A 26410-nucleotide genomic window follows, 5' to 3' on the forward strand; every position below is an offset into this window, starting at 1 on the left:
TGCACGACCAGCAATAGCATGATTCGAAGTTAAAATAATATTCACATGACTCACCCATTATTGCGACAGTAAGTCAAACCTTTTATTCAGATCTCGCGACCAGTCACTTTTCCGAAGTTTTCTTGCTGGTCCCTAGTCTTTATTTTCCGACGAACCCGAAGAAATATCCGAAGAAATCGAAGAACTATCCTCACTTAAATTTTACTTTGAAAGGCGCGATAACCTCGTCACTCATTGTAGAGCCTTGGAGGTTTCATGAAACGGAAGATAATCATAACACTTGTTTGAAACAAACTTTCTACTTCAAATCTCGAAAGTTGCTTATAACATTTTAAATTACTAACTTCTTAAAATATTAACGACTGCACGTGGGAAAAAACGACGCAACAATGACAAATATGGCGGCTTGTCTTTGCTTGTTGGTTCGGTTCCAGACGTTATAGAGGGCGCTGTAGATGGGACTTAGGAAACGGAAGTAGTCAAATTTAGCGACCTGCAGTGGAAATCATACGATGTACTCTCATAATGGACTTCGGACGTCAAACGGAACACATAATATAATTTACAGCTTACATCTAAAGGTAAAAATATTAAAATTGTAGCGGTTTCTATCGACCATTAGATGGTAGATGAATCGCGTAAACCAAGTCAAGGAACCGTAGGCACAACTATTTCTAAATTAACAAAAAGAAATTAGCAGGAAATTTATGGGGGCTGATACATTTTTGTAGTCAGAAATGGAGATTTTTTTTATGATCACAGTATTATTTTAATAAAACCTATACAGAATTTATAATACATATAAAGAGACGCAAAGCGCTTAACGAAAGCTTTACGTATAAATGTTACATTTAATTACATTTTTTTTTTTCAAATATGATAAACCAGTAATTATGTTTTCTGGGATGATTTATCGACGGATTTTTTTTTGTGTGGATATGCTTAATATCTGCAGTAAATAATGCATTTTTACAAACGTCTCAAAAGCTTACGAACCAAAGTTTCCCAATTTAAATTTAAATAAACTTGTTCGATGAAAGAAAGAGCTTGCTTGAAGTAAACATTAACAGATACATTTCTCAAAACACAAATCAACGTATGTGTGTGTGTGTGTGTGTGTGTGTGTGTGTGTGTGTGTGTGTGTGTGTGTGTGTGTGTGTGTGTGTGTGTGTGTGTGTGTGTGTGTGTGTGTGTGTGTGTGTGTGTGTGTGTGTGTGTGTGTGTGTGTGTGTGTGTCTGTGTGTGCGTGTGTGTGTTTTTTTTAAATTCTATTCGTTTCATTCTTCATCTGAGTCGGACCGTCTGCATTTCTCCTTGAGTTTCTCATACTCGTTGTTCTTGATGAGTTCCTGTTTTATTTTCTCCATGTCGCTGAGCAGACTGCTGACCTGGACGTTTTTGAGTTTGCCCGGCAGCTCCGACTCGGTGTCGCTGTCTAGGCCGCTGTCCTCGTCCGATTTGGCCGGCGACTCGGGATCCTCGGGGTCCTCGGATCCGCTGTGGACGCTGCTTTCATCAGAACTGTCAGGTTTGCTGCCGAGCCTGTAAGCTTTCGGTACGTTGTCGTCGTGCATTCCGTGCGAACTATTCTCGGACGGGTCCTCGCGATCCCCCTTCTTCTTACGTACGCTCTTCGCTATTATACGTTTCTGGTGATCTAGTTGCGGGAATAAACCTGAAAGATTAAACAAGATTTTACCATACTTTTTTTTTTGTAATGAACATACACGTCTTTGACTCTTTATTTATTTTATAAGAAGTTGTCGTGTCACTCAAAGCCAAATAAAATGGTTCATGACATCATTTCAATAATTGACTTCGACAATGATATTTTGTGAAGTTGCAATGTTAGTATTACAAATAGCCAACTACCGCCAACTGGCTCTTAGAACAAAATTTCATTTTTCGAACGCAACGTTTTCGTATTAACGTTCCGGGAAATGATCAACCCCGTACTGGCCTAAAGGTCTACACAACAGGCCATAAACTCCAAAAAAAAAACATCCCCGTCCTTTTTTTAATGTTCACGACATGTGTAATATAGGATGTGTGTGTACCGTATGCAGTATTCAAGGCTTCCTCGGCCGCGTTCATCTCGGCCTCCTGTATGGAGTGTCCGCGTGCGGCCGCCAATCTCTTCCCGCGGAAGTACACGCCCACAGTATACACTCGCGTGTTCGTAGGGCCCAGACACTGGATTACTCTGTGAAAATGTGTGACATAAAGGTTTTACTAACAATTATTTCATGTGGTCAGCAGAGGAAACGAATGAAATCAACGCGTGAATGACTATTTGGTGTAAGCGGCATTTCGTTTAATATAATAATAATAATAATAGAGCCCTTTATTCGGATAACAGATATACAAATTAAGTTTCTTATATTACTGCACTTATACTGATATATGTATATATAAGTATTTTAGAAAATTAAAATTGGTGTATTTGGTGCTTGTTTACTCTCTGTATGTCCGTTTGCCAGTTGGCAAAGGCCTCCTCTAACCTACTCCATTCTGATCTCTCTCTGGCTACTCTACTCCATGTTATGCCCGCAACCTGCCTGATATCAGTTTATTTCGTTTAATACACGACATTTATCTTTGTAATTAAAGGTTTTATTTAGTACTAGCCGTACTCGCCCGCTTCGCTGGGCATTTAAAATTAACATTATTATTTATTGTCATCATTATTAGGGAGTCCAACACTCATATAAACATTAGCCTATCCATTAAGTACATGATTTTCTACATGGATACCAAGTTTCAAGTCAATCGAATGCATGGTTCAGTAGTTATAACGGAACCAATGTAGATTTATATATTACTATAGATTAGTACCAAGAGTTTATGTTTTTAATTGAATTACGATTAAGTTGCAGTTAAGTTTTTTTGACATGATTTTTTTTTTCATATTTTATACTTTAATCTAATACTCTAAATGGCTCTTCTGTAAGGTTGCAAAAATGTCGAAATATTACAATTAACTGCTGCAATTGTAGAGAATCATTTTTTTTTATTGCTTAGACGGGCGGACGAGCTCATAGCCCACCTGGTGTTAAGTGGTTACTGGAGCCCATAGACATCTACAACGTAAATGCGCCACCCACCTTGAAATATAAATTCTAAGGTCTGAGTATGGTTACAACGGCTGCCCCACCCTTCAAACAGAAACCCATTACTGCTTCACGGCATATTACATTAAGAACTAGCTGACCCGGCAGACTTCGTAATGCCTCAATCGATAAATAAAAGGTCTAAACTTTTGTATAAAAGAAACTTAAAACAAACAAAAGGAATCCGTCCGACGGAGGACACATTAAAGGAAAAACAAAATTGTTATTTTTATTTATTTCCGAGCATTTTAATATTTATCTACCTTTTAAACCTTCTCTGGACTTCCACAAATAATTCAAGATTAAAATTAGCCAAATCGGTACAGCCGTTCTCGAGTTTTAGCGAGACTAACGAACAGCAATTAATTTTTATATATATAGATAGTTTTTTTTTTATTGCCCTTGTACGGCCTAGGAGTGGGTGATATAAATCGTATCTAGATTCAATATCTATATATTGCAGCAATATCGTTGAATCCGATATCGCCCCGCACGAAATCTATATATCGATATCAGCCGATACACGATATTGCTCGATGTGATGCGCATCGGCATATCGTACCGATTCGTGAATCGAAATCTGTATATCGATATCAGCCGATACACGATATTGCTCGATGTGATGCGCATCGGCATATCGTACCGATTCGTGAATCGAAATCTATATATCGATATCAGCCGATACACGATATTGCTCGATGTGATGCGCATCGGCATATCGTACCGATTCGTGAATCGAAATCTGTATATCGATATCAGCCTATACACGATATTGCTCGATGTGATGCGCATCGGCATATCGTACCGATTCGTGAATATCAGCAATATTCGTTTGGTTCGTATCGAATCGGCCAGAGTGAGTGAGCGCACGATAGGGATATCATGTGATGAATGAAACAGAAACAGGCATTATCCATACAATTGTAAACCTTATATTTAAGTCCATATGTCTGTAGATTATTCTTAGCGTATCAGCAGGATACAATTTAGGAAAGAAGTTTCAACTTTCGACCCTAACTTGAATGCAGTATAGCCTATTTGCATCGTTGAATTTAATTTCACGCGCTTTGACCTTGAACTAGAATTTTTGGACAAGTGTTTATAAATACTTAAAAGTTTTTTTTTTGGACAAGTGTTTATAAATACTAAAAGTTTTTTGTGTTTGATTTTTAAAGTACACCTTTTTCTATTTTTAGTTGAATCCAAATAATTGAGTTTATTTCTTGTGTTTGTATTAAACTTTTGAAATCTACACTCTTTTGGTATATTTGTAATTTTAAATTAAGACACAAAATACTAAAAACTGAAAATAATGTAGCCAGTCCTAAGCCTGATAAAAGCATGAAGGAAAGTTTTTTTGATATTTTTATTTTCATGTTCTTTTTATTACTTTAAAATCATATTATAAATTGATATAAGAAAACCAACCGTATAACGTTGACTTAAATCAATATCTACTACGATATTATATCAGCGTATCGTTTCAAATCTCAAATATCATGAATCGAGAAAATCTACTAGCTTTCATCAATATATAGATTCAGAAAATATATAGATTCAATATCCGATATTGATACTCGATATATAGATACGATTCGATACGCGGCAAAACCGATATTACCCACTCCTAAGTACGGCCCACCTGATGGTGAGTGGTTACCGTCACCCATGAACTTCAGCAATGCCAGGGGCAGAGCCAAGCCGCTGCCTACCGTTTAATACTATATATCTATAGATAGATAAGGTCGAATGATATATTGAAAGATAAAAACACCATTGAAACATACTTGTAGACCGGTATGTCCGGCTCGCCCCCCTCCATGGACCGCAACGTGAGGCAGCACTGCTGTAATTTAGACTTGGGATCGTTCCAGTCTTGGTTCATGATGAACTGCTGCAGGCGCGGGAACAGGCACGCGTTGCAGAACGCCTGACAGTACTCCAGGTTCTGTCGGAACGTTTTCAATTAGAACAATATTGAATTATTAAAAAAAAAAACTACAATGACTAAGTTAAGCAGGGTTGCTTGTATATAATGATTTCTATTAAGTCCTAAGTCTCGAATAAAACTTATCTATACTAATAATATCTAAATCTACAGTGGTTTTTACGGATGTTCAGTTTTATTACTGGTATTAATGCGTTTCGGTTTGAAGGGTGGGGCAGCCGTTGTAACTACAGTCAAAACCGTTTACTGCGACATCGTTTAATACAACATGCCGGTTATAAAAACCAAGTACAAAGGTCCCGGCTGAATGCCATATGACCGCCTTATTAAAAATATTGCTTTCTACGACATTGGTAATAACGACATACCTCATAAAACGACCACATTTAACTAATATTTCGGAGAATTAGATCTGTTAGAACGACCGGCTAAGCTGTATTGTAAACAATTTGAATAGGTATCCACATTTGTCTTCAATGGCTTTTAAAATCAGGAAAGAAAACAATAGGATTTAGTTTAGTGTAGGGTCTTTTCTAATTCTTAGAAACAAAACACGTGCATGCGGTAGTCAAAGCCCACTTCTTCATATCTCTTCAGTTAGTTTGTTACTTATCTATACACAAGACGCACCAAAACTTTGTGGAGCTATTCGTGAAACTTTCAAAATCTCGCAAAGAAAAAGAAAACAAATGAATATTGAAGAAAAATCGCGTATTATGTAAATATATTTTTCCAATAATTCCCTATCGATTTGTTTGTACTTGCACGATACACATTAAACATCACCGGTTGTTACGACTATCGGTTTTTACGACTGAATATGAGCAGTTCCTTCGATGTCGTTATAACAGATTTTGACTGTACATATAATTGAGACCTTAGAACTTATATCTCAAGGTGGGTGACGCATTTACGTCATAGATGTCTATGGACTCCAGTAACCACTTAACATCAGGTGGGCTGTGAGCTAGTCCATCCATCTCGGCAATAAAAAAGAAATAAATAAACTAATGAACCATGCATCCGATTGACTTGAAACTTGGTAATGGTATCCATGTAGAAAATACATGTACTTAATTGATCGGCTAATATTTATATGAGTGTTGGACTCTCTACACCAGTTGTGGGGGTGTTAATGATGAGAATCTTTGTGGGGTTTAGAAGTAATAATGTTAATTTTAAATGGCCAACGAAGCGGACGGATACTGCTAGTTATTTATAAATGGCAATTCAACGATACCGTTATCCAATCGTCAGACCAGGTCAAGGGTACTATTAACATAATGCCTTTATCGAGTCATAGCGGCTTATGCTCTTGTGTACTTCAACAATCTCGTTCAATGAACAATGAAGTTTTCTCTTAGCCATATAATAAAACGAAAATTTAACTCACCTTATCAATAAACAATGCTCCCAAGAAAGCCTCGAGTAAATCAGCCTTATGTTTCTTTGTGGTCGGTTTCGCTTTAGGATTATTGTATATGGCGTACGCAGACATGTTCAGATCGTCGCAAACCATAGACTGTGTTCTGTTGTTGACCAGAGACGACCGTAACAGCTGTGAATGTAAACAACCCAAACTTCATTCTAAAGTCATTCCGTTGGCATCATTCTACATCAGGATAAACGTAAGCTATTTATATAACGTTATTTGTTAGTAAAAAATAAAGTCAATTATAAACTTTTAATTGTTCTTGGATATATTTTAACACGTTGACTGCCTTGTAGGTACCATTAATTACCCTTCGTAACCAACTGAAGTAATTATGTCGATTTCTATTACTGAACGGCCTGGATTGCCTAACTTTGCCTTCTTTTATTTTTAATGTATGTTTTGGTCTTTTAGGTATTTTAGAAATAGATTCATTCTCAGTATCTGCGGATTTGTCTTTCTCAGAGTCCTTATACCCGATTTTGTGGACCGAATGGTAAACAGTCGACGTCGCCCTAAGCACGTCATTACGGATACTACCGATCCATTAACGGTGCTTTTCCGGTGGTAGATTTTGCGAAGCACTGCTTTTGCTAGGGCCAGTGTTAGTAATACTCCCGTTTGAGCCCCGTGAGCTCACCTACACGTCAAGGAGAAGCTGAAATAGCCTCTCAAGGCTATCAACACAGGTAGGAAAAAAATATCTCAATCTACTAGATATTCAGGCGCCTTAGTAAGAAGATCGAGAGAGAAATCGATTTAATTACTTCAGTGCGCTACGTAGGACACCGGTGACCTATATAGGAGTCAACATGTTAAGCTAATTTATAAAGTGGTGCAATTGCGTATGCAATTACTGTTCGAGTCAAATACATCACCCATCTGTACAATAACATCAAAACAACTCACCGACAAATGACCTTCGTGATGATCAGGGAAGTGTCTGTACAGTCGATCGGACACGACCAGCTGGAGCACCGTGTCGCCGAGGAACTCCAAGCGCTGGTTGGATCCGAGCGTGAGGAGAGTGAAGCCGACTGAGCGATCCGTGAACGCACGAGCCAACAAACGTATGTGTTTGAACTGTACCCCTGGAATATTACAATACGATTTATTGAGGTCGTCGTGGCCTAAAGGATAAGACGTCCGGTACATTCGTATGTAACGATGCATCAGTGTTCGAATCCTGCAGGCGCGGGTAGCAATTTTTCTAATGAAATACGTACTCAACAATTGTTCGCGATTGACTTCGCGAGTGAAGGAATAATATAGTATAATAAAAATCAAACCCGCAAAATTATAATTTGCGTAATTACTGGTGGTAGGTACCACCGCCTATTTCTGCCGTGAAGCAGTAATGCGTTTCAGTTTGAAGGGTGGGGCAGCCGTTGTAACTATACTGAGACCTTACAACTTATATCTCAAGGTGAGTGGCGGCATTTACGTTGTAGATGTCTGTGGACTCCAGTAACCACTTAATACCAGGAGGTAGGCTGTGAGCTCGTCCACGCATCTAAGCAATAAAAAAAAAATTACAGACTTATCGATATATCAATACAGTTGTATGACTAGTGTCCGCTTTTATAAATATGAATTAATTTGCCATAGAAAAATAATAATTTCATTGAATTATACAGCTAAAAACATTAGGCAGTTTTAATTAATAGAATAAATTACCTATAGATTCTTCGAAGTCGGTCAATTTTTGTAAGAATTCGAAGTCTTTTATATATTTCCTGTCGCCCAAAGGTTCTTGTTCTTGTAATGGATGTGCTCTTTCCTTCGTCCAAACTTCAAGCAGCTCCGATTCATTGTGCCACAATGCCAGAGAGAAGACTCGGTCTGCTACCTACGTTATAACCAAATATAGATTATGATATCGAGGGGTGATGGGCCATTTTTTTAGCCTAACAAATACAGACTATTAAAAAACAATCTATTTTTCTTTTAAGTAATTTTTAAATCAATCTACGGAAATCGGCATGTAATTTCATCAAAAACATACATAAAACAACAAACAAACATAAAACATACAAAAATTTCATTTTGAATTTTTTTTAAAGGAAAGGTTGTTACATTTTGAATAAAAATTTTTATAGGAAAGTCCGTTAAAATTTGTTTTAACGCTCGCGCGTTCATCGGTGCGTGTGTGGTAAACAAATATATAAATTATTCCTATTGGTCGCAAGTAGTAGTGAGAAATTATAATCATGGTAACATTCAATTGTTAAACTGCATAATTCCGTTGTTAAATATCAAACAAATTACGCATTCTTAAGCAGACTATTATATTAAGCAGATTATTGATTAAGGTAATAAACGTACCTCAAGTCCAGCGTCGAGAAACAATGCGCCCATAAGAGCTTCGAAGCAGTTCGCCATCGCGTGTCGCATCACTACGTCGCGACACAGATCCGAACCGTGGGCGTACAGCATGAATTGTTCAAGATTTATATTCTGTTCACAAAATGTTTCATCTTAGCTATTTGTTTAATTTTGTATAATATACAGTGTTACAAAACTACCCGCAAAGCCGAAGGGAGGTTAAATGGGGCCTTATAACAAATACATCCACAATATTTAAGAACCGTAGTAACGTCGTATAATCTACCACAAAAAAAAAAAAAAAAAATTTTCACTGACGTGCAAACCCTATTTCAGTAAAATTAAAGAGTAAACTACGCAGAATGTACCTACATTTCTACCTAATTCGCAGAATGACAAAAATTTTGACAAGTTTGTCGCACTTGAGTGTACTTGATTATAATGACATCCTTGTATTGAGGCAGCAAATATTTATTAATAAATAATAATAAAACTATTAAAGTAGACAATTATTAGGTAAAATAGGTACTTTCTGTTAAATAATCTGGTTCCCTGACATGACAGCTTACTAGGGTTGGCAAAACTTTTAACTTTTATAACTAATTATATTTTTACGGGGTATTTTGTAACACGTTGTATATTTGATTTTATTAACACAAGCATGTAATTCTAACAAAATGCAATGATTTAGTACTTTAAGAAATTTTATGTAAAACAATATTAATGTTATAAGTTATAGATCACCTACACAGTATAAGGTTAGTATAAAACATTTATAGCTAGCTAGCTAGCTAGCCGTACTCGCCCGCTTCGCTGGGCATTTAAAATTAACATTATTATTTATTGTCATTATTATTTGGGAGTCCAACACTCATATCAATATTAGCCTATCCATTAAGTACATATATTTTCTACATGGATACCAAGTTTCAAGTCAATCAGATGCATGGTTCAGTAGTTATAACGGAACATCCGTAAAAACCACTGTATATTAGTATAGATTTAACAATGCAAAAAGGTGCAATGTAGCAGAATATGTCTTCTGACTATATTTCTTATAAAATATATTCCAACGGTATAAAATATTTAGTGTTAGCATTCTTTTATTTTGAATGAATTTTGGTTTGGCTGATTTTAAACAAATACGTTACATAAATGACAACCAAATGATACCTTAGCAAGTTGTGCTAAATGTTGATTCTGTACAATGGCAGCTCTGTAAGTAGCGAGTCCTCCTTCTGCCAACCCAGGAAACATCTTAAAAAGATGAATCGAAGACAAGAATTCCACTACAGCATCTCCCAAGAATTCCAAACGTTCGTTGTGCTTAATCTCTGATTCTGTCTCACTGATTTTCCCGAAACTGGACATTATTTTGATAAGTGTTACTATGCCTGCAAAAAGAAAGCTTGTTTAATTTTATTAATCGCTAACCGAGTGACATAATTATTCATGTTAAAATACAAAATACTTAGTTGTATAACAGTACATGATTAATTAATTTTACAGCAAAAAGCTGCTTATAGCGTTTCTCAGGAAATTAGAATGGACAGCAACAAATATAAGTATTATTATTATATTGGAATAACGCTTTCTATAAATACATACTGAACAAAAACTATTATATTTTTTATCTACATTCATATTAAAATGTTTAAACGAATGATTACTGTTTCATTGCTTCATTAGATTATTTTGTTAAAGTATTCCAGTTTGATTTTTTTATGAGAGCGATTTTACAAAACAAATGATTGAGTAATTCCCGCTATGATCTCTACAGGCTCTGGCAACCACGTAACGCGCGGCGAGATGTAAGCCTCTTCTTCACCCATATCAGTGGTTGACAACCTTGTCAACCAAAAGAACCAAACATAGATAGCACACAATTGAAATTTATTCAGCCCTTTTTTAAACATATTTTTTTTATAGCCTTATGTTTCTAAAATTCGTCTCAATAGTAACATTTCGTGTCTGAACTAAATATTTCGCGGAAGAGCCATAACCGATCAACCAAAGCCACGGGTTGATGATCACTGATCCACACCATTTAAAAAAGTAAACAAGATTACAAAAAAAAAAATACCCTTCTTTCTTGTATAATGTATTCTTCGGTCCCCATACTCCGGTTGTCGTATACCGCAGTTAGTGAGACTGTTCCTGGCGTGGTCAGGGTTGGTACCAAAGTTTTCTCTATACGATGGATGAGTTAATGCAGTCTGGAGCAATGCTCGTTGCTTAAAAACATAACCGATTTTCTTCTCGAGTTTTTCGAGCGACTTGTGGAACCGGAGGTGACGCACCAACACCGGTATTAACATCGCGTGCTGCAATATTATATATACATTTACCAAATTTAATAAAAGATTAGAATAGAAAGATAGATACCGATCTGATTGTGTATCGATTTTATTTCTGTCAACATTTCAATTTTACTTTAAATAAAAAAAAAATTTAAATAATTTATTGCGGCTCTTCGTCCACTTCAACTAGATCTCCGCACCCGAAACCATCAATGATTAATAGGTAACACATTAACGCCTTATAATGCGTTTGTCTGACGGGCTGATCGCGCGCTAAAGTTTTCGATTTTACTTGGATAAATTCGTGCACTTTTATAAAGGCTATTAATTATAAATTTACAAGAAAATATTTTGGAAAATGTGTGGACTGTCTTCAAAAAACTATGCACGTAGTAGCCCACTGAGTTTCTCGCCGGATCTTCTTAGTGGGTCGCGTTTCCGATCCGGTGGTAGATTCTGCAAAGCACTGCTCTTGCTACGGTCAGTGTTAGCAACACTCCAGTTTGAGCCCCGTGAGCTCACCTACACACGTTAGGGTGAAGCTGACATAGCCTCTCAAAGCTATCAAGGCTATCAGCGTAGGTTAAAAAAAAATGCATGTAGAAACATGAACTGAAGTAGGACAGGACACAACGGTGACCGTTTTAAGTAGGCGACGTGATGTGTCGCTTTTCGACCGCCAACCACCTCAAGACAAGAAGCCGATATCTTAATTATATTCTAATACATCTATCTTTCAAGTGACAAACAGACAAAGCGTTAATGCTCGTGTAAAGTTAAACATGTTACAAATCAAACCTGCACGACGTCACACATGAGTCCGGTAGTGTGGAACCCTTCCGACGATATAGCAACAGTCACATCCCTTTTCATTTTAGACTGAGTGCGCATCTCTTGCAGCTTAGCCTCTTTAGCGGCTAATTTCTGTCTCTCCTTATAAGAAGTCTTCGCCATATTCGCTATTAAATGGCGGTATTTAACGTAATAACGCCATGCTTTTTGATACCTAAAATTGTAGTTCAATTAATAAAACAATTAGCTTTAAACTTTATGAACTTTTTTTTTATTATTGCTTAATGTTGGCCTGTATGTTTTATTATAATTTTTTTATTGCTTAGATGGGTGGACGAGCTCACAGCCCACCTGGTGATAAGTGGTTACTGGAGCCCATAGACATCCACAACGTAAATGCGCCACCCACCTTGAGATATAAGTTCTAAGGTCTCAAGTATACTTATAACGGCTGCCCCGCCCTTCAAACCGAAACGCATTACTGCTTCACGACAGAAATAGGCAGGGTGGCGGTACCTACCCGTGCGGACTCACAAGAGGTCCTACCAGCAATAAACTTTTGAGTTTTCAGAAAATGCATCAAAGCGTTTTGTGATGCACACAAATTTTTAGTCAGAATCTGTTATGTTTTTATCGATAACATTGTTTAATTGAAACAATTAAGCTGTTACATAACCAGCGTCACACAATTTACTTACTCGGGGTTGCCAGCGTAACTGAGCTGCGGCGGACGTATACCAAAGTGTACGATTTCAGGGAAGTATTTCTTCAATGCTTTAGGGTTCTTAACGGCTTCGGAGCCCGTCGGCGGACTTCTGTCTAGCTGGTCCACACGCACCGAACACGGTTTTTTACCGGGGTAAGTCACTATCATACCTATAAGACAAATCATTTTTCGAATGCGGAAATTTGTATTCATACATAATAAACTTCGGACCAATTTCAGGATAACATTTCAAGATTAATGACTCCCGTTCTAATTTCAATAAGTATATCTAAAAAAAACACTAATTTGGTATACTCTCAAGAATCGCAGTGTCAGATCTCTGGTAGTCTCCTTTTTGTAATCATACACCCCCCAAAATATTTACCTTTGATTTTATCTACAAACTTTTGCCAGGTGTAGTGATCCATTTCATGAACGTCACTCAACTTCTCCATCGGTATCAGTAAACCACTTTCGTCTATCAAATACTTTATAACTTCACACATCGAAAGCACCTGCAAACAAATGAGATTTTGTTTATATATATCATTTTTTATTATTATTTACTCAATATCTACCTAGTTGATTTTAAAAATCCTTAAGCTAAATTGTTAGCAAGTAAATGGATTGTGAAAAACATTAGAGATCCATAATAAATTTTCAATTATATAATTCAAAGTGTCAAAAAAATTCTTATCAAAATTATTATGCGGCATGTGGTGTGTAAATTGTTACATAAAGTTGTATATAACATACGATAAGTTTGTAGTACTCATCATTACTCACAAAAAAGTCCCAGCGGCAACATTTCAAACTATTATAATTGTCACATAACCGCTTTATTTTCAAAGTATTCAATCAAAACACAGGTAGAGTCAAAAGCTGTTGTCATTCGTATTGATCCTTATCCAACGGAATAGTTTCATACTTAGCGTTATAATAACATACAATATGGTATATATGTAAAAGGTAAGTGAAAGAAAAATTGCAAATTAGAGACCAGTCTTACGCTTAATCAATTAGAGGTATCTATTCATTTCTTATATGTAAACTTAATACAACAGAATAATGTTTTATAAATGAGATTATATTTAATATTTAAAATATCATAAGCCTATGTAAAAGTATAACGATTATATTTTATATTCGTTTTGAATTGTACTGTACCTCACATCCTCCTTCGGGTAAAAATCTTACAAATCGAGGCATAAAATGGAATTGTGAACATGTTGTATCCGTGGCTTTCCCCAAGTCCAAATCAATCAACTCTAGTAACTCCGTAAATAAGAATTCCTCTGAAATTAAGGTAGTAAGATTTTAAAAAATCATTTCTAGTAGACAATAACAGAACCATTAAAAGGCATTGTTGTAATATTTTCTGCTCGGTACTAAAAATAGTGTCAATACCAGTGAATCAGATTATAAAATGCTTACCGAATAGACTTAATTCTTGTATGGTAAAATTTCTTGGTGCCGGTTCTTCCACATATAGAATTGTGTATTCAATATTGAACCTTATGACTTTACACATAGGCAACTTGGCAAGTTTGTAGTGCGAGAACAAAGAGAAGCCAGAAAATAGAAATTCGTGTTCGTCGTGAGCTATGATCGTTGGTGCTTTGATTAAAAAGTTTGTAGGTGGCGACACGGTTATACTGTAAAAAAAAAATTTAATAGTTAAAAATATTTATATTATTGTATTTATAGATAACTCTGCGAGTTGATTGCTTTGAATTATTAATTATATTTATTTACATGACATTGCATTTCCAAAGATATATCCATTCAATTTGTCACTCTTCTTAAGTTTTGTAAAAAGTACCAATTAACATATGGAGGGGTGAAAATCTATTTGATTTAAGCCACATGTCGCCTATTAAATGACATTTATCTTTGTAATTAAAGGTGCGTTTTATATGGTATTAGCATCAACGGTTTCATGTTTTTCATTTAACTTCAATTAAGTTTACTCCATTCAAATACCTGAAGAAGTTTTTTGTTATGATTTTCCTAATTTCAAACTTAAAATGATTCTCCTGTAAAGTTGCAAAAATGTCCCTTAAACCAAATAGTCTTTCACCCGTCCAAGCGTTCATTAAGACCTGTTCAGGGCGTATTTCCTTAGAAAAATTGGAGCCAGCGTGCGAGATGTAAAACCGGACATCGTATCGTTTGATAGAAGTTTTTGTCTTAAACAAGAGGAGTATACTTGGTGAAACTACCGCGTCAACTCCGAGGCGGCATAACACCACAAATACAAATTTACCAGTGTGCTTCATTTAGAAATTCGTCTCATTACACCCGCAGTTGGGCTTATTCAGGATAATCGACATTATAATATTATTCGGACATAGGTAATCATTTCTAATTTTATTAATATCAATCCTAATCAAATTCTAATCTTAATTCTATTTACTGTACATAAACAGTGCATCAAAACGAATACGATATAATGATCATTTTTGGACTTCTTCTTTCACAAACTTATGTTTTCAGCTAAATAGCGGCGACTACTCGTTTGACGTCGCAACCAAATTATATAATTCGAAATTTACCGATTAATATAATATGCCGCTAGCCAAGGCACAAGTTCACAAAGAACTTTTGCGCCCCAACTAATTAGGTTTAATACGGACTAACCGATAATGATACAGTTTGTCGATATTGCTTCGTTCAGGAATACATTTCGGGAAGGATTCCTCGCCGGCGTAGACGCCGTGCCGCATGCCGTGACGACGGGCTCGGGCGCTACACCGACACAACGGACCGCCGTTCATTTCGCCGGTGTTGTTAAACCTAAAAATTTTATTAAATTTCAAATCATTTACTGGTGGTAGGAAATTTTATGATTTTACTGGAGGTAGGACCTCTTGTGGGTCCACGCGGGTAGGTACCACCACCCAACCTATTTCTGCCGTGAAGCAGTAATGCGTTTCGGTTTGAAGGGTGGGGCAGCCGTTGTAACTATACTTGAGACCTTAGAACTGATATCTCAAGGTGGGTGGCGCATTTACGTCGTATATGTCTATGGGCTCCGGTAATCACTTAACACCAGGGGGACTGTGACCTCGTCCACCCATCTAAGCAATAAAAAAAATCAAAACTTGACCAGAACATTTTTAATGTTAAACACTAGATTGCTTTCAAGTACAAACCATTCAAAGCCTAATTATTTTTTTTCCTACTTAAGCTGATAGCCTTGAGAGGCTATTTCAGCGTAACCTCAACTAGTAGGTGAGCTCACGGGGCTCTAACAGGAGTAATGCTAACACTGACCCTAACAAGAGCAGTGCTTCGCAGAGTCTACCACCGGATCGGAAACGCGACTCACTGAGAAAATCCGGCGAGAAACTCAGTGGGCTGTGTCTAGGGGTTAATTCGCTCGTCGAGCCCTTCGTCGCAATCGACGGGTTCGACGAGGACGGTGACCGGTGCTTGTGGTACCTAAAAGCACCGTTAATGGATCGGGAGGATCCGTAATGACGTGTTTTGGGCGACGTCGACTGTTTACCATTCGGTCTACAGTATCGGGTCTAATAAAAAAGCAGTGTAAAGTATGAAGTATCAAACATCGTCACCACAAAATCCAAAATATGCAAGTCAAGTAAAGTGTATAGTGCGATCTATGACTTACCCACGAACAAGTAAGAAAGAATAAATACGTGAAAGAGACCTAGTGGGTTAAGATTGAAGAACAACACAGAAGTACAAACTCTAAAATTTCGTTCTCCAGTTTCTGTCCAGAAACAATCAAAGCTTCCAGTTTGGTCTCAGCATGTATGTTCCGATGATAAGACATGTAGTGATATTATGGGACTGCATGCCGGTCTCACTGTCGCACATTCTTTATCATTCACACTCACCATATAAACATTATCAATATTATGGTGCGATTTCGTACCAGCATTAGTTGAAACTGTGAGAGAATTTAATCAATTTGAATATAAAATCTCAGTACTCTTAACTTCGAACATACCACATTTCAGGGTGCAATCTCCTGGGATGACTCTGTTTCCGCTGTAGCTCTAGCATTATCCTATCACTATAGCCCTGCAAGCCCTCTTCATCTAAACATCCGTCACTTTCTGATGATGATGACGATGATGACGACGATGAGCTTTTTTCATCAACTGTCAAATACATATTATTATTTTTTAAATGTTACATTTAGTGTTTTCCTAGGAATTTGTACATAGGTCAACCTGATAGTCACAGATTCCTTTCATTCATCAGTATTCCTAACCCATTATCTAATTCTGCAAAGGTGTTGATCTTTTATCAGGTTTTAAAGGTATTTTATCATTGACACATTAAATTAATTTTATCAATTATCCTATTGAAAATTTATCAAATTTTTTTTAATAGTTACTCTGGAAATTTTATGTAAATAAAATAGAAATGAGTACTTACGTTTATGTTTGCACATTTTCGATTTAGGTGGCTTTAAGGGTGGGAGCTCATCAACATTAGGCCTAGCATTACGTCCCCTCTCAATGAGTTTCTTCATGAATACTTCACAAAGTTTCTGCAGTTTTAAAGTTTGTTCGACTCCTTCACCATTTTGGACTTCTTTGTAATAGAGCTCAGCTGGTGAACTCCTATACCACATTGACGACTGTACAAAATTAGTTAACCACTGATTAATTTCACTGTTCTTGGTACTTTCGAAATTGGCAATTTATGTACTCTATCAGAAGTAGTGGTAAAACATTTTTTTATGGCTAATTGCCTAATCTGTGCCCGCGATCTACGCGGCTGGACGATGCCCTGTTATATGGAACTGCTGTAGCCCCCCACTGATTGACTGCCCTGCACTGTCGCCTAAAGATCCAATCCCTGCCCCAGACAATACCCGGTAGAGGTAAGAGGGGCAACCGCAGTCAACACTGCAACCAGACGCGCAGTCCATCACCACAAGACTATAAGTCAGCCAACTTGGTCCGCGGTCCCTTAAGCCTCCCAGGCTTTGTCGCAGGTTTTCTAGGGAACAACGCTGGACCAGAACCAGTCTGTCAGGTTGGAGCGCAAAGCACCGCCAACTGGTTGTTTTTCAGTATCAACTGTAGGGCCTGCCAGAGGGGTGGTAGCGCGCTGTGCGACCTCGTTTCCTTTAATCACCCCAGACAGCTACCTAGGAAGCCTGGCCTCTACCGGGAAATAGTGATAAACAATGGCAAGTTTTTTTTTTGCGAGATAAACGTAAATAAACAATATTTATGAGAAATAATATTTGTAAGTGTTAAATCAAATTTTTCCAATAAAAATTCAAGTTACATCTAGTTATGATAGTTTAGTGTATTTTGTTAATTTACAGATTGCACGATAAACTTTAACAACTGAACTTTTACTTCTTCTCCTGCAGTTCCTAACTATTAACTATATTAACTAACAGTTTTATGAAACAATATTCAATATATGAGTACGTTTTATATATTGAAATCATATGAACTTCCAAAAATATTCCCCTAAATTGGAAACAAATTTTGAAAAAATTTAAGCAAATTTTTAGCAAGAATTTGTTCGAAAATCTGCACAGGAACAATATAATATGTTATGTACAATATAAATATGCAGAAATAGTTTTGGTACTACTTAGTCAGTAAAGTTTTATTTTAATTTAAAGGAAAGCATTAGTTTTACAATTTTACATAATCTTAAACTGTAAAGTCACATGCCAGGATTTTCTTAAATATATAAAATACTGACCTCTTCTCCTTCAGAAAGATGTTCTTTCGACCACTGTTCCATTTTCTGTATAAAATCTTCAGAAGTTCTACAGTAGTTTTTCCTAAAATTAAGAAAATTGTCATACAAATTAATGTGTAAATAAATAATTAATTAAATGTTAGGGCAAATACACTTAATTTATTAACTTTAAAAATGCGAAATTTAACTGTAAAAGCGAGTTTTTCTTATACCACTATTAACTGGCCATAATAAATTTAATCCAGACACTAATGTGTATTATTCATGTTTTTAAGATTAGGGGCCATCCATATAGTACGTCACACGTTAATGGGGAGGGAGGGTATCACCGAAGTGTGACATCGTGTGACAAGGGGCATGGGGGGGTCAATACTTTTGTGACGTCACATGTTAAAATTTAACAAGTTCCATACGATAGTTATTGCCCTAGTGTCGAGTCATACATCTTTAAAAGATCGTGTAGCGTATGTGGTTTATATTTTTCCTTATATAAAGCCACTAATCAACACAAACAATCGCATAAATGATGAAATGATAAATGAATGATGACGATGCTTTATGGATGGAAGAGAATGATGTCGACACTAAGGATGTTCCTGACGTTCAAATTCAGAACGAAAATGAAGTGCCTGATTTACCAGTAATAGCTGATATAAAAGAGTGGATCCAAAGTCCATGGACACTCGATAATTAAGTTTTTTATCTTTAATTAATATAATTAATCGTTTATTATTTTCTAACTAGTCGTTTGTTTTTTCGGTTTTATGAAATGTTGGACTTTATGTTGATTTTATAAGATTATTATTTAATAAAAATAAGTAAAAAATGAAAATAGCTGTTTTCTCTCGATTATTTTTAAATACATACATAAATTTTAAAAATGTGTGACGTCACATCAGGAGGGGGGGTTATAAAAATGTGACAACCTGTGACAAGGAGGGGGGGAGGGGTTCAAAAGTCCTAAAATTCGTGTGACGTACTTTATGGATGGCCCCTTATCAGAAGAGGCAGATACTGTTCTGTAGTACTGAAGAAAAGTTATTTAGAAAGCCATCTACCCCAAGAAATAAAGTGAGAGTTATAAATGATATCCTAATACTAGTATTTAAACAGAAATTAATGAATGCCTTAGGAAAAAAATAGCTAATTCGGTGGTTTATCATTCGGACTCACAATATCCAAGAAAATATGCATATATTTCATTAGTTTACCTGTGAACCAACCAAACGTTTTTAATAATAATATGCAAAAAATAGAAGCAAAAACTGTTGAATTAAAAGGTGGTACCAAGACAAAAAGAAAAGTACCTGCCCATGGAATGTTGCACTGGATATTTAGAGAACCTAAGAAGGGTTGATGTTAAATTGGCAACCGATCATAAAACTAAGGCCAAATCTCTATGCAGCATAAGCGGACATGCAGCATGAACCCCACACTATGTGATATAAGTGCAAGAAGAAGTGCACCAGTGAATCATAAAGTATTCAAGAAACAGAACTAGACGCTTGCCAGAAGTGCCAAAAACTACACAACCTTTCAACTCAATTGAATAAACAATAATATGTGTACACTGTGGACTCAGTACTAATTTAAGTTCTTTAGTTTTCATTTAACAATTAAGTTATTAAAAGAAATTTCTACTTTGACATCACTTTAATATAATTACCTATATTCTTCCAAAATCTTTTCACGATCTGTCATTGGTTTGCCTAAAAGTGATTCTTGTCGGTGAAGTGACATTTCTCTCGTCAGACTTTCTCTATTGGACTCCCTACTAGGAGAATGCGCCCTTCTGCTTGGTGATCTATCCCTACCTTCACATCTACTGTGGCTTCTATAATCTTTGTATTGAGATTCACTGCGGCGAACATCATATTCATATTTTCTTCTACCATATTCTCGTCTTCCTTCATAATACTTTTTCTCTCTCTCCATGTAATATCTTTCTTTCTCTCTTTCTCTATAGCTATATCGAGAAGGACTTCTGTTTAATTTTGAACTGTATCTTGGTGGACTTCTAGAGCAATATCTAGGACTATGACTTGTCGGATTTCTCTGTTCTCTATCTCTATCCCTCTCCCTCCTGCTCCTATCAGAATATCCATGTGGAGAATGTCCTATGTGAGGGGACTGTCCCCTAAAAGGAGAATGCCCTCTTTGGGGAGAATAGCTATGTCTTGATGGTTCTCTCGAATTTCGATTGATTTCTTTTTTTTTATATGTTGTACCACACAAACCATGATCTATTCTAGTTATACCAGGACTCGTATTACTCAAGCTATTGGATGTTTTGTAATTCCACGGTAGATAATCATTAGTATCTCTGTGCGATTTGGATGCTTGGTAGGAAGATACTGGATGTGGTGGAGGGACAGAATGTATATCAATGGTGGGCATAAAGTTGGGTACAGGTAACTGTGGAACAGGAGCTGGAGGCATGCGTGAATGAGGGTATGGTACTGGCGGTACTGATAGCATCGGAAGTACTGGTGGCGGTCTGGTATATAAAGGCATTGCTCTCGGAAAGATAGGCGGAGGTGGGTGGGGTGGTAATGGGATATTAACTGGAAGCCTCGGAATTGGCGGAGGTGGAACACTGTAATCAACTGGAGGAATAGACATACTGAAATGTTTTACTGCTTATCGACACATACAGTTTTTTTTAATTAAGAAACTTTAACGTGAATAATGATGAATTACTTCCGTGAACATATTCAATCCAAATGTTGAATGATAAATCCAAGAGTATTTAATTATTTAATTAGATTATTTTGAATGAATGTCTATTTGAGTTTATCAAATATCATTTTTTTTAAAGATTTGATGACCTGGTAACTAAGACCTTTAGGTTAAGTCTTAATTTAGCTATCAATCAAAGTAAATCTCAATAGAGATAATTATCGGAGGTAGACTATTAAAAAAATCGTTTTTTCCTCAAAATATATCGTTTTTTTTTCCAAAAAAAGGTGGATTGCTAAATCGACATAAGGCAACGAATTTTTGGCGCCTCAAAGGCCCCTACAACATAAAGAAAGACCAATTTGGAGGAAGGCGAAAAAGAAAACGAAGAATTACAAATGACATTTGACAATAAATAGTATGGAGAATAAAAGGTTAACTACTATAACTAACTAACTGGCTATATAGATAAGCATGTTTCATTAAAGATGCCTTATATGAAAGGTCTTTAAATGATCTCAGAAAAATATCGAGGGCGAAGTAAGGAGTAGGAGCATCATCTCAGTGTACTAAAATGTCCACTGAAAGGGAGCTAAATAAGGTGGTGCCATAGACGTGGAGCTTACAAAGCTGCGCCATAAGCTACAACACTACACTCTATTTAAAACTGATATATTCAGATAATTTCCACTTTTTTTTATTGCTTAGGTGGGTGGACGACCTTACGACCTACCAGGAGTTAAGTGGTTACCGGAGCCCATAGACATAGGGCAACCGTTATAACTGTACTGAGACCTTAGAACTTATATCTCAAGGTAAGTAGCGGCATTTACGCTGTAGATGTCTATGGGCTACGGTAACTACTGACACCAGGTGGGTGTGAGCTCATCCACTCACAAGCAATAAATAAAAAAGACATCTTCGACGTAAATACCGCAACCTACTTTGAGGTATAAGTTCTGAGGTTTCAGGTTTTACAGTACAATTGCTGCCCCAATCTTTAAACCGAAACGCATTACTGCTTCATGATAGAATACATGATAGGCAGAACGATGATACCTACCCGTGTGAACTCACAATTTGACCTACGATCAGTAAACCACTTCCTACACTACTGCTATTTCGATGAGTCTTCCTATAATAACTTTATGTTTACAGATGGAAACTTTTTTAACTTGTCGCACAAGATGCTGCACCTTACCGTTACTCTCCGTAAGTAAAAATCATAGATCGAAAGTACAGTTTCTATAAAATTAAGAGAAAACTATAAAATAATTTACAATTATTTTTAATTCTTACGGGTACTTTGAATCTCTTCATTTTACTATAACAGAGAAAAGAAACGAAAATCAGTTTTCAAAGCTTTTTTTAGAAAGTAAGGATTACTGGTGGTCCGGTGCTGGTTTCACCGAGACAGGTGGTCGGGCAAAAGCTCAGGCAGATTTTGGTTTACGGAAGCGGTCAGATACGCAGGATATATTTAGGTGCGCAAACGTTTGCGCTCACGCAGGCGCACACCCTCGTCCTATCCCTTCTTGGATCAGTGGAACGGGAAGCCGCTACGACTGAAGAAGAGGTTGGATGTTGTGTCTGGCCGACGGTGACTATATGCCCTCCACCATCGCCCTAGGTCATCCACCTTGCCTTGCTGACCTGCCGAGTCCGCCAAGTCACGTTGCATATCTGCGTTGTGTTGCCTTCCTCGCCAAGTCAGACTTTGTGTGTTAAGCGGGAGGGAGCCGCGTGTAGGGATGGGTATTAAAGAGATGAGGAGAAGAGGGAGTTAGGAGTAGGAAGGACAGGATACTGTAGCCACGGGAAAGTAGGTTGTGGTCTATAGTAGCTCAGGGAAGGCGGGATCGAATGCAATAATGAGACTTCGATCTTTAATACTAACTTTCGTTTTGGTTTACACGTATGAAACGAACCTGTGCCTTAAGGATGTTGCGCTATTTTATTTATTTATTTATTTATAACTTCTTATACTATAAAGTATAAAGGCGGACTTAATGCCATAGGCATTCTCTAACAGTCTACCTTAGGGGAGTGCAGAGATGAAGCTTGGTAGGTGTAGTGTGAAGGGGATATTACTTATACATATATTATGTGTATAACATACACATATAACATATAACATACATAATACATAGTACTTAAATAAATACATATAGATAAATATAGATATATATATATATAAATATATACATATAAAAACATATATAAACAAATATTATCAATTAGATGACTCTGCTAACTCTCTGAGAAACAGTTCTCGAACCTTCGTCTTAAACGCTTCACGTGTAGTGGCCGACCTTATTTTGAGTGGGAGCGCATTCCATAGAAGAATAGACTGAATAGTGAATGAAGAGTGTAAAAAGTCAGAACTATGTGGAGGACAGCGAAGAAGAAGATTGTGAGATGAACGAAGATTTCGGCTGTGGTCAGACCCTAAGTATTGAAAGGAAGTAGTTAAATAAGCAGGTGGATTTGGGGAGTGCAACAAAGAGTAAAGAGTACTGAGAGCACGCAAGCTACGGCGTTGACGAATGGGGAGCCATTTGAGTTGGGAGCGATAAGAGGATATAATGTGAATCGATTCTTTGGACTGTCGCTCGGATCTATAGATTGATCAAATAGGTACCTACCTAGTAGTTCTCTTTTTTTCTGACTTGAAAGGCAAAAGTATCTTACCAAACAGCTTAATTTTTTACATGTTCTTTTTTATGAAAAATAATATGAAGCAAAATGAAATGAAGTTAATTAATTTGAAACATAAATAAATTGACATGAAATAAAATGAGATGAGATAGGATTAAATATAATCTCCGTAAAATCGTGGTTAGAGATCTCGAGTAGCCACGTCCAGCCGCTCTGTGTCATTTTCCCACATTTGTACACTTTCACAGATACTAAACAGTTATAAACCTCCATTAATACACATTTAAACCTGAAGAAACAATAGAAGGGATAGAGAAAATCCGGCAACAAGCTCAGCGGACTGATTCTAAGTTTTGTTCTACGACACTTTCTCGTGAGTTTTGACGAATAGAGAGAGACTTGGATGTTGCCATCAACACCATAGTATTCCCTATATTTCTGCTAACTTTTCGGGGGAATTTTTAGTTTCAATTATTTTGACATAATTTGGTAGGTTTCCTACACAAGTTTCAAGATTTCAACATTTAAGTGTTCCAGGATAAAAGAGTTAAGGGTTATTGGAACCCATAGACAATTAAATGCAGATGCCACCACTTCACGTTTAAGATAACATCAAAGTCTCAGTTTCATTATAATATTTGTTCCACATATCCAATACAAATTTAGTCCTGAACTTTCAGCTGATAAGTTTTAGAATGTGTACATACAATACATACATTAATTGCTAAGCATTTAATTATTAAAAAACAAAATTGTGACAAATGTTTTTCATTTTGGCACTACCAAGACATTCTCCATCTTTATAGAGTACCGCATATTGTCCTTCAGTAATTGCTCTTAAATTATTTTTTAAGATGATAGTAAGTCCCTCGGAATTTTTCACAGTTTTGCATGGAGCTAAAGGTTTTGTATGCTGGAACCTAAAGTAACAATTAAGCACCCCATTTTCTGTTAATTCAAGAGGTTCTCTCCTAATCCAGTGAGGTGGCATAGTGATGCAAATATTGTTCCACAATGCTGAATGTTTAGTTCCTGCAACCTGTAATTTATAATATATTTTAACAAGTGAAGAGATCAAAAAGAGAGAGATTGATGGACACAATATGATACTCCAGTATCTACAGACCAAAGTCACAATTCAATTTAAGTAATTATGAAAGTTTGAAAATGAGTTCAGGAACAGCTTATAAGATATCCAAATTGCTGTTAAACTTGAGTAAGTATTAAAATTAACAAACCACATAAATGTTATTCGTTGCCAAGTCTTTCTTCAATACAAAATATGCATCTTTACAATTGGGCAGGCAACATCTTTGACCTACTGTCCACTTGTGCAAACCTTCGTGTACACCAACAATCCTTCCAGTATCTATATCTATGAATTGTCCTTTTTTTGTATCAATGTACTGTAATATAAACAACAGAAACAATGAATTATTTTTTACAACATAAACATCATGTTTTTTGCAATTTTATCATTTTGAAAGTTGAATGAGTTTTGGATCCATGTTTATGAACATTATGAGATAGAAATTTCTGCTCTCCTTTTTAATATTACCTACCTCCATACCAGATTAGTCAACGTGCATCAATACAGAAACTACAGTTAATTCATAACCCTTTTTTAAGATTTATTTCTATTACTTTTCCAAGAACCATAACATAACCTTTTAAAAACATGGATTGCCAGAAGCAGGCAGCTACGTACTTAAGCTATAGAAATAAAAGCCAAAAAAATATATATTTCTAAATCAGCTATTGACAGGAAAATATATATTTTTTCAATTATTTTCAAGTCTGTTAAATTATGTAAATACTAAACTTACTTCTGCAATAAAATCTTGAAATTTTTTTTTACCTATGAAGCATATTCCTGTGCTATCTTTTTTATTTGCTACATTTAAAAGACCTTCCTTTTTAGCAATTTCTCTCACTTCAGTTTTTAATAAATTGGCAAGAGGAAACATACATCTTTTTAAGGAGTATTGTTTTACTTGTGACAGAAAAAAGGTTTGATCTTTGAATTTATCCTTTGGTTGTAATAATTTAACATCTGCAAAGATTAAGAATTGTAATGAAGTATAGTTTACTTCAAATTATTGTAAAATTTAAAAGTTAAACAACCTTCCGTCTCATTGTAGTACTCCAGAAAGGGTCCAAAAGATGTGTTTGCATAATGTCCAGTTGCTATCACATCAATACCTAAATTGTTCCTGCAATGTTGATAAAAACTATCAAATTTTATGTATCTGTTGCATAGAATGTCAGGGTTTGGAGTGAATCCCGTTTGATATTCTTGTAGTAACACAGTGAATACTTCATTCCAGTATTCTTTGATGAAATATACTCGGTGTAACGGAATATTTAGCTTACGACAGACAAATGTAGCGTCTGCAAAATCGTTTTCATCAGAACAATAACCCGCTTCGTAATTGTTGTCCCAGTTTCTCATGAATACGCCTTCCACCTGATACCCTTGAAAAAAATATGCTTAAGATAACAGTTTCGGCCTATGTTGTTTATTTTTGTTCAATTTCTTGACAGCTCTCTCACCAGCTCGTTTAAGTAAAAGCGCTGCAACTGCACTATCAACTCCCCCAGAAACTCCCAATGCTACTTTATGGAACATTTCTACTAAGCGACAAAAATTCGAATTTCTCTAATCAAACAGGGAGCAATAAACATAGATTAAACACTACCCTCTAATATATTAAGTGTATAATCTATGACACTACCTATAAGCAATAAACTAGG

At 36.2% G+C, this 26410-nt stretch overlaps 2 protein-coding genes across 3 annotated transcripts; both read right to left on the reverse strand.

The window, feature by feature from the left end:
- Positions 1 to 744: 744 nt before the first annotated feature.
- On the reverse strand, positions 745 to 21139 carry drosha (ribonuclease 3 drosha). Its single transcript, XM_028182573.2, has 19 exons — positions 19986 to 21139; positions 18320 to 18401; positions 17024 to 17228; positions 16590 to 16743; positions 15254 to 15409; positions 14048 to 14268; positions 13781 to 13908; positions 12999 to 13128; positions 12606 to 12783; positions 11914 to 12121; positions 10899 to 11139; positions 9989 to 10209; positions 8816 to 8947; positions 8168 to 8339; positions 7400 to 7581; positions 6452 to 6616; positions 4898 to 5058; positions 2058 to 2203; positions 745 to 1675 (listed from the first exon to the last, which is right to left on the reverse strand). The coding sequence occupies exons 1-19, from the start codon at positions 20939 to 20941 to the stop codon at positions 1278 to 1280; spliced, it is 4236 nt and encodes a 1411-aa protein (XP_028038374.2). The 5' UTR covers positions 20942 to 21139; the 3' UTR covers positions 745 to 1277.
- Positions 21140 to 24373: 3234 nt separating this feature from the next.
- LOC114249097 (mitochondrial tRNA-specific 2-thiouridylase 1) lies at positions 24374 to 26347 on the reverse strand. Of its 2 annotated transcripts, none has more exons than XM_028182574.2 (5): positions 26210 to 26347; positions 25781 to 26131; positions 25483 to 25709; positions 24895 to 25062; positions 24374 to 24695 (listed from the first exon to the last, which is right to left on the reverse strand). In XM_028182574.2, the coding sequence occupies exons 1-5, from the start codon at positions 26283 to 26285 to the stop codon at positions 24396 to 24398; spliced, it is 1122 nt and encodes a 373-aa protein (XP_028038375.2). In that variant the 5' UTR covers positions 26286 to 26347; the 3' UTR covers positions 24374 to 24395. The 2 variants fall into 2 exon arrangements, with proteins under 2 accessions (XP_028038375.2, XP_089590983.1); XM_089734857.1 differs by having other exon boundaries at positions 25781 to 26123; positions 26210 to 26337.
- Positions 26348 to 26410: the final 63 nt, after the last annotated feature.

The sequence above is a fragment of the Bombyx mandarina genome, chromosome 18 (genome assembly GCF_030267445.1).
Source record: "Bombyx mandarina strain Sakado chromosome 18, ASM3026744v2".
Lineage (NCBI taxonomy): Eukaryota > Metazoa > Arthropoda > Insecta > Lepidoptera > Bombycidae > Bombyx > Bombyx mandarina.

Bases quoted from the DNA above. Each gene is read 5' to 3' on its own strand.
- drosha (XM_028182573.2), bottom strand. From the start codon at position 20,941: ATGTCTATTCCTCCAGTTGATTACAGTGTTCCACCTCCGCCAATTCCG. The intron at 11,140-11,913 runs GTTTGATTTGTA...ATAATATTGCAG, and splicing joins TCATGTGTGACGTCGTGCAG to CACGCGATGTTAATACCGGT. The intron at 5,059-6,451 runs GTGAGTTAAATT...ACGTTCCGACAG, and splicing joins GAGCATTGTTTATTGATAAG to AACCTGGAGTACTGTCAGGC.
- LOC114249097 (XM_028182574.2), bottom strand. From the start codon at position 26,285: ATGTTCCATAAAGTAGCATTGGGAGTTTCTGGGGGAGTTGATAGTGCA. The intron at 25,710-25,780 runs GTTGTTTAACTT...TAATCTTTGCAG, and splicing joins GTACTACAATGAGACGGAAG to ATGTTAAATTATTACAACCA. The intron at 24,696-24,894 runs GTTTGTTAATTT...TATAAATTACAG, and splicing joins CAACGAATAACATTTATGTG to GTTGCAGGAACTAAACATTC.